Raw genomic sequence first — 13482 nt, forward strand, 5'->3', positions numbered from 1 at the left:
GGTCTGATGTATTTTGATGCTAATCAGTGCTTACTGTCTCTGTGACCAACCTTTGCTTAATAAAAAGCCATCCCACCTGGGCAGGGCAAAGGAGATAGGTGGGGCTAGGAGGGAGGGGAATTCTGGGAAGAAGAAGGACTGCCACGAGGAGGAGAGAGACTGAAGTAAAGAGAGGAAGGCCGCCACAGGTAGCTGGAGGAAAAACACACAGCGGCGTGGATGGAGAATGCAGCCCAGATAAAGAATGCTAGCAAGTATTTGGGATCATAAATGAGAGGTAACTTGATAGAAGTTATTAAAAGCAGATGGCATGGGATTGAGACAGGGATCCCATGCCTGCCACACTGTGAGAGGTAGTTTAGAGGATTGATATCTGCCCTGCCCTAGGTTAACTAAGGATATTTTAAAATATAACAAGTGTCTGTGTCTTAATTGATTGCTAGCCAGGCCTACAGATGATGCCGATAATACATATAATTTTAAAAACAATACCCATCAGTAAATACATACAATCTTTAAGAATAATAATAATAATGACAGTGTTCTGGTTTCTCTCTCCCTTTTACAACTAGATAAGAACATGTTTCCCCTATGTAAGTTTTTATATGACAGCTTCAAAAACTACAAAATATAGGTTTTTCTGAAATGTATAATGAAAAAAATATAATTGAAATGTCAAGAACAAGAAATAATAACAGGGGGTCCAAAAAACCGCAGTAGGAGTCAGTCAACACATGCTTTGTGCGGCAGTCTACTCACTGGTTCAGGACTGCAGCACACTTCACCGCAGCAGCCCTTACAAGGCTGCACCAAGGAGACATGATAAGTCTGGTCTGAGAGTCACTGTGGGGACAGCAACCTAGACTATCACCAAGCCAGCCTTTCCTCACACCTGTAATCCCAGCACTTGGGAGGCTGAGGAAGATAGACTATACAGAGTAACATTCTATCTCAGTAAAGCAAAAACTACAACAGCAGGCCCAGTGTGCTGCGCCACAGCAGCCTTCCCCGGATCCGACGCAGGCGTGGCGGCTGCTGCTATTCTGGAGTCATCGCAGGAGCAGCAGTGTCTGGCGATTAGTACTGGAAGCTGCGCTTGGTCTGGATGTCATCGAGAATCTGCTGCAGTTCCTCATCTTCAAACCGCCCTTCCAGGCTACAGGAAGACAATGAACCTTAGTGGCTTAGCAACTGGCAAGTCTCCCACACCGTTTTTCAAACAGGCATCATCTCTGAGTGCAGCTCACTTTGCTCTGCCACCTTTATAGTTAAACTGCATTTCTCTTTGACATTCCCTTATAGAACCCCTAGAAAGAGCAGGGCGTGGTGGTGCACGCTTTTAATCCCACCACTTGGGAGGCAGAGGCAGGTGGATCACTGTGAGTTTGAGGGCAGTCTGGTCTACAAAGAGAGTCCAGGATAGTCAGGGCTCTGTGTAAAAGAGAAACCCTGTCTCAAAAAACCAAACAAAAAACTAAAATACAACAACAACAAAAAACACACACTACCAGGTGCTTGACTTATTTTATAGTAATTCACATGTGGATTAACTTTACGATTGTGTCTGATATCTGTTATCACCAATACTACAGCAACAAACACTGGAATATCTTTTTGGATAATGGGAAAAGGTCACATTGATTTTATTAGATAAGTCAAATTGCTCCACTACTGCCTGCAGTGTGTGAGAAATCTGCCTGTTTCTTGTGCTCCTTTGTGAGGTGCTGAGAGCGCAGACTCAGAGCCTCACACACAATGGCAAAAGTTGCGCCACACAGTTGTGTCCCTAGCAGGCTGTGCCACAGTCTTCCTGTCCGTGTAGTATAAATCACTATTCTCAGACTGGCAAGACGGTCCAGCTGGTAAAGGCGGCTTGCCACCAAATCTAACCTGAGTCTGATGGTGGGAACCTATGTGTAAAAGGAGAGAAGTTGTCCACTGATCTTCATACACTTAATGTAACATGCATGTGCACACACACATGCACACATACACAAATAAAGAACAATGTAGAAACACTCGATCGGGGCTGGGCGTGGTGGCACATGCCTTTAATCCCAGCACTCGGGAGGCAGAGGCAGGCAGATCGCTGTGAGTTCGAGGCCAGCCTGGTCTACAAAGCGAGTCTAGGACAGCCAAGGCTACACAGAGAAACCCTGTCTCAAAAAACCAAAAAAAAAAAAAAAAGGCTGGGGGGGGGGGTGCATGCCTTTAATTGCAGCTACTATTCTTAAGCCAGCAGTGACTCTCACATCTGTAGTCTCAGCCGTGCCATGTGGAAGCACAACACACAAGAGCTCAGGGAAAGCCTCAGCTCCCCAGACTGCCACCAATGTAACAAGACCAGCCCCACACCATTTCTCAAACACCATAAAATTGCATTCTTATTCAGTGCTGGCATGTTACCAACCCAAATGTTAAATTCATACAACTTTTAGATCTAGCAATTTAACCTGGACAAATCTGTACAAAACAGACAAAATTTGTCCCATCTGGTACTAACCTTGGAATGAGAGCTTTGGACTCCTCAGCAGTCTCTGGGCAAAGATTGGCTAAACAGGCCAACTCAAACTTATGTAGCTTTTTCTGGAGAAGCAAGCTGATTGTAGGGTAATATAAAAAGACAAAAAGACAAACAAGAGAGAGTGGGAATGAAACAAGAGCTGTAACAGGGGAGAAACAAGTATGATCAAAATATATTATATACATGTATAAAAATGTCATAATGGAATCCATTATTGTGTATAGTTAATATATGCTAATAAAAATTACATTCTTATTCAGTGCTGGTCAAATGTTAAACACTGATCCATAGCAAAAGAAAATCAAATATAGTTGAGAAAAGATATTTACAATCTGTGATTATGGTCATATGGGCAACAGAATCCCCTTTGATATCACTTCCTGTTCCTATCCCTGAAAAACAAGAAGTACCACGAAAAAAAGAAAAAAAAGAGAAATGAAACACAGCAGGCAGAAGCAAGAAAACTGAAATCAGCATAGCAGGGTTTTAGGTTTCTGCTGGGCTGAGAAATGGCACAGTGGTTAAAAGCTGTTCTTTCAAGAGGGTCCAGGTTCAAGTCCCAGTAGCTATATGGTGGCTCACAACTGCCTGAAATTCCAGACTCATGGGATTTTATAGCCCTCTCTGGCATCCATGTATACTGGGCACTTGTGTCGTGTACAGGCAAAAGACTCACACACATAAAATAAAATTACACTTAATAGTGTTCAGGCGTGGTGGTGCACGCCTTTAATCCCAGCACTCAGGAGGCAGAGGCAGGCGAATCACTGTGAGTTTGAGGCCAGTCTGGTCTACAAAGAGTTCCAGGACAGCCAAGGCTGTTATACAGAGAAGCCCTGTCTCGAAAAACAAAACAAAATGTAATAAATACTTTAAAAAGTCTCCCTCCGTGAGGTAACTAGCTCTTTGCTCTTCTCCCTACCTTCTGTCACCGCACAAGAAGTGCCTCCCAGACCCCCTGAACACCACAGCAGTGAAATATGACGGTTTATAGGAATGCCTTTCTGTTTTCAAGCTGACTGATCAAGGCCACAAAAAGGACTCAGGAACCTAACTGTGACATCAGCCTGTTCTTATGGGAATTCTTTTATAGGAATACCAAGAGCAGAAGACAAAGGGAGGAGAGCGGACTGTAATACACTTTGGCCAACCATACAAAGCAATATTGCATTACATTTTTGGTTAGCTGGACAAATAATTATCAGCTAACCTTTAAGTTGACTGGTCCCAAGTGAGGGAAGTGAGGCGGTGGTTAGGGTCTTTCAGAGTACATCCAAAGTGTGGCCAGGTGTGTAGATAACAGAGTCCAGACAGATGTAGCCAGAGGGTAGTGACGTGCATGGATAACAAAGTGCATCACTGAATCATCTAGTATAGGTTAACTCGACCCTCTGGCAGTGAATGCTAGTGTCAGCTATGAGTAACTGCTTGTAGGAAGCAGAGGTAAAAAATTAAAAAGATTTTGAACTGAAGTTCACCTTATAAACAAACAGAAGATGAATATAGAAATAGCTGCAGCTTTGTCAAAGAGCAGACCTCAACCCTTTGATAAGCTAATGTCAAGCAAGATGGGGGATTTGACTGGCAGTCTATCAAGTATGTTGGCATAGAAGTGCCTTTCCTCTAACTTTGAAAATAAGCACACCAAACTCTCCTTTGTGAAAATACGTGCATAAACTGCATCTTCATGGTTTCCATAATCTACACTACAAAAATAGGCTTTCTAGGATAGGTTTGGTTTAAAAATGACGAATTAAGAACTTTTATTTGGCTGGGCATGGTGGCACACGACACGTCTTTAATCCCAGCACTTGGAGGGCAGAGGCAGGCAGGATCACTGTGAGTTCAAGGCCAGCCTGGTCTACAAAGGGAGTCTAGGACAGAAAAGGCTACTCAGAGAAACCCTGTCTCAAAGAAACAAAAGAAAAAATGAACTTATATTTGGGGGACCAGAGAGAAGGCTCAGCAGTAAAAGCACTGGCTAGTCCTCAGAGGACTGGTCCTAGCACCAACAACTGGGTCGCTCACATATGTCTGTAACTCCTCTTCTGGCCTCTGCTAGTGCTGGCACTGAATGGACATGGTGCAATACAAACAGGTGTGCACATACATATAAGCAAAACAAATGCCTGGTGATATATGCAGGCTCACAGTAGCCTAGTTTACACAGCAAGTTTCACACTAAGTAGAACTGTAAAATAAGAATCTGTCTCAATAACAACAACAACAATAATATTTTTAAAAGACCAGGTATGGACACCTTTAATCTCAAAGGATGGGGAATCACTGTAAGTTAGAAGACAGCCTGGTCTAGTACTGAACTCTGGGCCATCCAGGGCTAGATAGTAAGATTCTGCCTCAAAAAAATTATATAGACAGCTGAGGTTATACAAAGAAATATTGTCTCAAACAGTATATATAAAATAAAAAGAAATAAAATAAATTCTATTTGGAGGGCAGAGAGTGCATGATGGCATATACTAGTAACCCCAGAATTTGTCATGCAGAGGAGAGAATTGGACTTGGGGAAAAGCTGAGAGGTTTTCTCGGGGTGGGGGGTGGGGAGTGGGTATTGGTTTCTCAGTGTAGCCCTGGCTGTCCTGGAACTCACTGTGTAGACCAGGCTGGCTTCGAACTCAGAGCTCAGCCTGCCTCTGCCTCCCGAGTGCTGGGGTCAAAGGTGTGCTCCAGCACTGCAGGCAAGGCTAAGCTTGATGATGAGACTCGGTTTCAAGAAATAAGAAGCAGAGGCTGGAAAGGGAGTGCAGTGGCCAAGGGCACCGCCGCTTTTGCAGAAGAGGGCCTGGTTCGGTTCCCGGCTTACAACTATCTGTACGTCCAGTTCCAGGGCCTCTGACTCTCTTTGGGCCTCCATGGACCTCTGCACCCACTCATACACAAAAAATAAACAAATGAGTTCGAGGCCAGCCTGGTCTACAAAGCGAGTCCAGGACAGCCAAGGCCACACAGAGACACCCTGTCTCGAAAAAACAAAGCCAAAAAACCCAAACTTTTTTTATAGGGCTGGAGGGCTGGTTCAGCAGTTACGAGCACTGGCTGTTCTTCCCGAGGACCTGGGTCCTAAGTCTAGGCACTCACGTGGTGCCTCACAACTGCCTGTAACTCCCGGGGATCGGATACTCTCGTCTGGCCTCTGTAGGCATAGTGCACACACACGATGTCCAGACATACGAGCAGGCAGAACACCTATAAGACATACATAAGTAAACTTTAATTTTGAACTGATTTTTTTAGTACTCACCTACGAACACTGGCAATGGTCTCTCTGTTTTTGAACCGGCTGAAACGAGCCGTATAGTTTAGGGTTTTCATGAAGACCTCCGAGAGCTCCTGCTCGTCCTCCGCACTCTCGTTCTGCTGTTTCCGATGCTCCAGCAGCATGTGAACTTCAGAGTTTAGGAGCGTCTCGGCTGTTTCAAACTCTGTGAGAAGAGTAAGTGTGAGTTGAAAATATTCCTTTTAAAAAAGCACGTCTTTGGCTCTAGCGCTTGGCAGGCAGAGGCAGGAGGATAGTGAGCTGTGAGACGAGCGGAAATACATAAGAGACTCAAAAACAAACAAACAAACAAACCCCAAAAGACAAAACTAGTTTTCCATTTTGGAGGCTGGAGAAATGAACATGTAGTCCTCTTACAAAGTTAGTTCAACTCCCAGCACCCACAGCAGACACCTCACAGCACCTCTGGCCTCTGCAGGCACCGGCACACGTAACAGTAACATAGGGGCCAAGGAGACCATTGAGCACTTAAGAGCACTGGCCAATCTTCCAGAGGATCAAAGTGCTGTTCCTAGCACCCACAAGGTGCCTCACATTCCTCCTTGAGTTGAGTTCCATGGGGATCCAAGGCCTACGTCTTGTTCCTATGGGCACCAGATATGTATATAGACATACATGCAGGCAATGTCCTTAGGAAATTTTAGAGAGAGAGATTATCTCAATTAAAAGAATACACAAAAGACAAAAGCTAACATCTCCTTTGGGGGCTGGACAGATGGCTAAGTGAATAAAGTACTTGCCACACAAGTGTGGGGAAGAGAATTAGGGTCCTCAGAGCCCACAAAATAGGTATAGTGTGCACCTGTAATCCAGTAGTTGTTAGGCAGACAGGGGACCGATTTCCTGGGGCAAATCGACAAGTTAAGACTAGCAGAACTGGGCTGGAGAGATGGCTCAGAGGTTAAGAGCACTGTCAGTTCTCCCAAAGGTCCTGAGTTCAATCCCCAGCACCCTCATGGTGGCTCACAACCATCTACAATGAGATCTGGTGCCCTCTTCTGGCCTGCAGGCACACATGCTGGAACAATACTGTACACTGTATAAATAATAAATAAATGAATCTTTAAGAAGAAAAAAAAAAGACTAGCAGAACTGCAGGCATAGTGGGACACGCCTTTAGCCCCTGCACTCAGGAGGTAGAGGCAAGCGGAGCTCTGTGAGTTCAAGGCCAGCCTGGTCTACAGAGGGAGTTTCAGGACAACCACAGAGAAACTCCGTCTCAAAATAAAAACAACAAAACAACAGACTAGCAAAACTGACAAGCTCCAGGTTCAACAAGAGATTTTTGTCTCCATATGTAGAAAATCACCAAGGAATTTACTCAACATCAAGTCCAGGCCTCTGTAACCACCGGCACTAGAACATGTGCCCACACATATGTACATACCACACACACATACACAAATACATAAATATCACTGTCTGGACTGAGAATGTAGCTAACTTGGGAGAATGTTCCCCCAGTATGTACAAAGCAATACATTCCAGAGGCAGGTGGGTCGCTCTGAATTCGAGGCCAGCCTGGTCTACAAAGTGAGTTCAGGATAGCCAAGGCTACACAGAGAAACCCTGTCTCAAAAAAACAAAAAAACAAAAAAACAAAAACAAAAACAAAAACAAAAAACAAAAGGGGGGGGAGAAACAATACAGTCTATCCAAAGTGCCACATAACTAGTCGCATGCCTGTAATCCCAGCACCTGGGAGGCAGAAGCAGGAGGATCTCTGCATGTTTGATGCCAGCCTGGTCTACACAGAGTTCAGGCTAGCCACATTAGACTGTGTCTCAAAAACAAGAGGTGAGGAAGTGGGGATGGCAGCTGTAGAGATGACTCAGAAGTTGAGGGACTGCTGGGGGCTTTTGTTGTTTTGGTTTTTTGCTTTGCTTTGGCTTTTTGAGACTGGGTTTCTCTGTCTCGCTGTCCTGGACTCACTCTGTAGACCAGGCTGGCCTCAAACTCACAGCCATCCATCCGCCTGCCTCTGCACCACCATGCCCGGCTCAGGGTTTGTTCTTGAAGGGAACCCAAATTCAGTTCCCAGCACCCAGTTCAAAGTAGCTCACAACGACCCATGTTCGGCTCCAGGGAGTGTAACAGCTTTGGCCTCCAAAAGCACCTGTACGCACATGCTCACGCACACAGTTACTCTGTTTTCCAAGACAGGGTTTCTCCCTGTAGCCCTGACTGTCCTGGACTAACACTGTAGCTGGGCTGGCCTAGAATTCAGATTCACCGATGGAGGTGTGTGCAGCCACTGTCTGGTTTATTGTTATTATTTACTGTTTCTTTTATTTGTGAGATGCTAATCTAATTACACCATTTCCCCTCCCTTTCTTCCCTCTAAACCAGAGGTTCTCAACCTTCCTATGCCGCAACCTTTCCATATTATGGTGACACCCAACCATAAAATTATTTTCATTGCTATTTATAATTCTAATTTTGGTACTGTTACGAATCATAAAGATGATGTGCAGGATATCTGATATTTGACAACACCTGTGAATGGGTTAAGAACCACTGCTCTAAACCATCCCTAAACCCTCCTTGTTCTTTCAAAGCCATGTTGTCTCAGGATATTTGATCACACTGTGAATGAACCTTGAGGGGAAAAAAAAACCACCCCAAAACTGTTTCTAGTTGTGTGGCTCAGCCCTAAGCACACACCTTTAATCCCTCTGGCCGGAATAGAAACATGACCTTAGTACACGCCTTTAATCCCAAACTATGAAGGTGAGGTTAGTTTGTAGAAGAAAGCACCCATGTTTCAAAGGGATGTCTACAGAAAAAGCAATGAATCAGAGAAAGATTTGACAGAATAGGATATGCCCAACTCTCACAATCAAAGAGAGGAAAGGGAAGCTCTTTAGGGGAACAGCACAGAGAAATAAAAGAGAAAAGAGGCAGTTTTACCGGTAGGCTTCACAGAGACAGGTTGAAGAGAGACCAGGCTAGACACGGGTAAAGACAGATCGAGCCAGAGAACGAGGAGCCAGAAGATTAGAGCAGACTGCTAGAGTTACTTTGAGGCCAAGCAAAACAATTATGGGCCAAGAGAGAAGCCAGGTTGAATAAATCAGCTGAGACAGGCGTTTGAGCCAGAACAGCTGAGTTGAACCAGGCAGCCAGAGTTCAGAAAGAGCTAGAAAGGATGAGCTTATTCAGCAGTAAGTCACAGAGGCTGAAAGCATTCTAGGCCTAGATTAAGATTGTACAGAGGCTGTTAGCTTCCAGGGCTAGGCCCAGGTGAGCAGAGACAGTAAGCCCTGAGCAGACATTTGCATCAAGTGAATAAAACATAAGTTTTACACAATGGCCTCTTTTCATTCATTGTTGTTACACGCATATATGTATATTCCTAATGTAAAGTGCTCAGTCTGTATCACATTACCCACAGGTGTGTTTTCAGGGCTGACCATTTGGTAGTGGATAACCAATTGGTGTGCTTTTCTCTGGGGAAGGTCGTTTCTCCCCAACCCCTTTTTTTTGTTTTCCAATACAGGGTTTCTCTGTGTAGCCTTGGCTGTCCTGGACTCACTTTGTAGACCAGGCTGGCCTCAAACTCACAGCGATCCACCTGCCTCTGCCTTCTGAGTGCAGTTTGTTTTACTGTATTTATACAATATTCTGCCCACATATGTGTTTGCATGCCAGAAGAGGGCACCAGATCTCATTATAGATGGTTGTGAGCCACGATGTGGTTTTTGGGAATTGAACTCAAGAACTTTGGAAGAACTGACAGTGCTTTTTTTTTTTTTTACCTCTGAGCCATCTCTCCAGCCCCATTTCTCCTCCCACCCCACCCCCTTTTTTTTTTTTTGGTTTTTCGGGTCAGGGTCTCTCTGTGTAGCCTTGGCTGTCCTGGACTCGCTTTTGTAGGCCAGGCTGTCCTTGAACTCACAGAGCTCCGCCTGCCTCTGCTTCCCAAGTGCTGATTTCTCTCATTCTTAACAGTCCTTAGTTGCCTGTACAGATGGTTCTGTGGTTAAGAGCACAAACTGTCCAGGATAGCCAAAGCTACACACAGAAACCCTGTCTGGAAAAACAAAAAACAAACAAACAAAAAAAAGAGTACAAACCGTTGAGTTCCCAGTGCTCACATGGCGGTTCTGAACATCTCTAACTCCCATCCCGGGGGGGTCTGATCTTTTGAACACTGCAGTACCAGGCATGAATGTGATGCACATACATACACGCTTTAATTCCTTCAGGCAGGGTCTCTCACTGAACCTGGAGACAGGCTGGCAGTCAGCAGGTCCCAGTGATCCTCTTGTCTCTGACCGCTACAAGGCTTAAGTTACAAGTGCACATGGCCACACCGGCTTTTTTATTTTAGTATACAGACACACAAACACTTCCATACACACAAGTATCTTGCCTGTGTACATGTGTGTACCACAGGTCTAACTGGTATCTGGGGAGACTAGCAGAAGGCACTGGATCCCCTGGAACTGGAGTCATAGATGGTTGTGAGCCACCATGGTGGGTGCTGGGAATTGAACCTGTGTCCTCAGCAACCAGTGCTCTAAACCACAAAGGTATTTCTCCAGCCAACCGCCCACCACACACACACACAATCTTATAGTCCTCATGTTTGCTTAGCAAGTGTTCTTACCTGCTGAACTCTCTCTCCAGCCTCAGACACTGTGCTATAACTTCAAAGAGACCTAAGACCTCTCCGTAATAAACATTTTCTAGATGAAATCACCACTGTGGCAGTCTCTCTCTCTCCCTTCCTCAGACTCAGACACGCGCGCACACACACACACACACACACACACACACACACACACACACACACCACAGTTATCAAAAGGAAAATGAAATAGATTAGGGAATCCTTGTACAAATATTTTAAGAACAAAATTTATTGCTCCTTGTTCCTAAAGAAGGAAAAATTCATTATTTAATACCTCATCTGGTAGTTTTTCTCTAGACACTTTTGTTACAGATATCAGTAAGATTTTATGATAACAGTGGCCTGTTGGGGGCTGGGCATAGAGCGTACATTTAATGCCTAGCACACATAAACCCAGTGTGTGGCTCACATCTGTGTTCCTAGCACTGTGGAAGTAGAGGCAAGGTCATTTTTGCCTACTTATCTAATTCCAGGCCAGTCTGGGCTACATGGGACCCTGTCTCAAAACAAAACTCACAAAAGCACAGCATGAATCTTTGGGGTCTTACTGTAATGCCCAAGCTAGCCTTGAACTCTTTGTTTTTGTTTTTTTTTTTCTCGAGGCAGGGTTTCTCTGTGTAGCACTGGCTGTCCTGGACTCTTTGTAGACCATGCTGGCTTCGAACTCACAGTGAGCCACCTGCCTCTGCCTCCTGAGTGCTGGGATTAAAGGCGTGCGCCACCATGCCTGGCTTAGCCTTGAACTCTTGGTCTCACACTATTCTACCGCAAGCTCCAAGAAGCAGGAACAGAAGGCATTATGCCCAGCTGCTGGCACATATTCATCCAACAAAAGGAGGCACCAGCCATCCCAGACTGGAATCCCATCTTGCTCCCAACTGGCATTTGTTTGGGGGGTTGATTTTTCAAAACAGGTTTTCTCTGTGTAGCCCCAGCTGTCCTAGACTCACTTTGTAGACCAGGCTGGCCTCAAACTCACATTGATCCGCCTGCCTCTGCCTCCTGAGTGCTGGGATTACAGGCGTGCCCCACCAAGCCCGGCCTCCCCAACTGTTTTTTCTAACCCAAAAAGCTACAAGGGCCGGGAAACCAATGGCAATAGCATTTCTGCTCAGAGGCAAGAGCACTGACCACTTCTGACATATAGACCTTGAAATGCTTTTACTAGCACTGCGATAGGACCGTGGCTCAGCTTCTGTCAGCTGCCAATTTAGAAATAAGATCTCTCTGGCCGGGCGTGGTGGCACACGCCTTTAATCCCAGCACTCAGGAGGCAGAGGCAGGCGGATTGCTGTGAGTTTAAGGCCAGCCTGGTCTACAAAGGGAGTCCAGGACCGCCAAGGCTACACAGAGGAACACCGTCTCGTAAAAACCAAAAAATAAAAAAAGAAATAAGACCTCTGCTCTAGATTTGTCTTTTGCATGGCAGAAAAAAGGGACATAACTTAAATCCTCTTATATGTCAAGACTGATTGACACTTGCCTCTAATTCCAGCACTCATGAGAATGCGACAGGAATGTGACAAATTTGAGGCCAGCCAAGGAAACGTAACAAGACACCCTCAAAAACGAAACTGCTGGCTATGGTAGAATGAACTGAACTACTCAAGGGTCCATCTGTGCCATGCTGACCAAGTCCCCGTACTTAGCCCTTCGCAGCCCTACGCCGTGCCAAGCCCGAATGTTCCCTGTGACCAGGGAGCAGATATTGACTATAACTCAAGGACGATGTCACCTCGGAGTCGAGCTGTCCCGGGTCCCACCTTTGGGAAAGATGAGCTGAGAGGCGTCTTCTTCTACATCGCCAGCCCGCGGATCACTTCCACCCGCCGCCATTGCTTTAGGATGTGCCGCCAAAGGCACCGCCGGAAACGGAAGCCGCGAGGGCGGGCTTCCACCAAGGAAAAAAAAAAAAACAACCCATCCGACTCGGGGGCGGGGCTAGGTGAAATGGGCGGGCCCCGAGGAAGCTGAGTAGGCGGGGCGGGGGCCTTAAGTCAGGCAAGGAAGACTCTACCGAGAACCTACGGAGCTGCGCGAGAGGAAGGCGCTCAGGGCGCAGTTCTGGCGGCTCCTGGTCGTTGGAGGTGCTTTCTGTACTGCCGGCTTGGAGATAAACTGTTTCTTTTCTGCAACACGCCCTTGCCGTGGGACCTGGGATGATCTGTAAGCCATTTCAGGAGAAAAGGATGAAGTGCAGTGCAGGAAAAAACTAAGTGACCAACCCAAGGAATGGCCTATGATGAGAAGCTGGGTAAGGTGACTATAGAAACATACTGAAATGATTTGATTTCAATGATTTGTTTATCTTTTAAAAAAAAAAGATTAACCATTGAGCGCGAGGATAAAAAGTTAAAGGAGAGCGGTTTGTAGTGGCGCATACCTTTAATCCCAGCATTTAAGAGACACAGGTGGGTTTGGGCTTGGGTTTGGGTTAGTTCCTGGCCAGCCTATTACAGAGTTAGGACAGCCAGAGGTACACAGTGAGACCCTGTCTCAGAAAGAAAGAGAAAAAAAGAGAGAGAGAAAGAAAGAACAGTTTATACTGAGGCTTCGTTATATAGCAAATTCACTATGGCCACATACCATCCTGTTGCAAAAAGAAAGGGCGGGAGGGCGTTTCAGATTGTTTCTAGTGTATTTAATAATTCTGAGCAGGCAAACTCTGATTATTGAGCACCCTTTAGCATTATCTTTTCGCACATTTGATAAGTAGAAAGTTAAATGGAAAAGTGATGCTATTTTCAACTTGAGAGAAAACAAAAGTTTTGTTTTGTTTCGTTTTTTTGAGACAGGGTTTCTCTGTGTAGTCTTGGCTATCCTAGACTTGCTTTGTAGACCAGGCTGGCCTCGAATTCACAGCAATCCTCCTGCCTCTGCCTCCTGAGTGCTGGGATTAAAGACATGTGCCATCCTTCCTGGGGAGAAAACAAAAGTTTATACAACGAGGAGAAAACTCTTCTGCAGTGCTTGGCTCATTAGCGAACAGTAGTCAGCTCTGCTAACTTAATAGAAATGCACTGA

The 13482-nt window shown here is 45.5% G+C and overlaps 1 protein-coding gene and 1 long non-coding RNA gene across 2 annotated transcripts; one reads left to right on the forward strand and one right to left on the reverse strand.

Moving 5' to 3' along the window:
• Positions 1-461: 461 nt before the first annotated feature.
• On the reverse strand, positions 462-12375 carry POLR2D (RNA polymerase II subunit D). The gene is made up of 4 exons (XM_084780612.1): positions 12222-12375; positions 5787-5967; positions 2504-2599; positions 462-1156 (listed from the first exon to the last, which is right to left on the reverse strand). Exons 1-4 carry the CDS (start codon positions 12292-12294, stop codon positions 1078-1080), a joined length of 429 nt encoding a protein of 142 aa, XP_084636738.1. The 5' UTR covers positions 12295-12375; the 3' UTR covers positions 462-1077.
• LOC311596793 lies at positions 9657-12285 on the forward strand. Its single transcript, XR_014778982.1, has 2 exons — positions 9657-11411; positions 11782-12285. It is a non-coding gene; the product is annotated as an uncharacterized lncRNA (long non-coding RNA).
• Positions 12376-13482: the final 1107 nt, after the last annotated feature.

The sequence above is a fragment of the Acomys minous genome (genome assembly GCF_964271855.1).
Source record: "Acomys minous genome assembly, chromosome: 4".
NCBI classification, from domain to species: Eukaryota; Metazoa; Chordata; class Mammalia; order Rodentia; family Muridae; genus Acomys; species Acomys minous.

Excerpts from the sequence above, each read along its gene's own strand:
- POLR2D (XM_084780612.1), bottom strand. The coding sequence starts at position 12,294 with ATGGCGGCGGGTGGAAGTGATCCGCGGGCTGGCGATGTAGAAGAAGAC. Across the intron at positions 2,600-5,786 it reads ACCATTGCCAGTGTTCGTAG|CTTGCTTCTCCAGAAAAAGC; the intron begins GTGAGTACTAAA and ends CCCTACAATCAG. Across the intron at positions 1,157-2,503 it reads TCCAAAGCTCTCATTCCAAG|CCTGGAAGGGCGGTTTGAAG; the intron begins GTTAGTACCAGA and ends GTCTTCCTGTAG.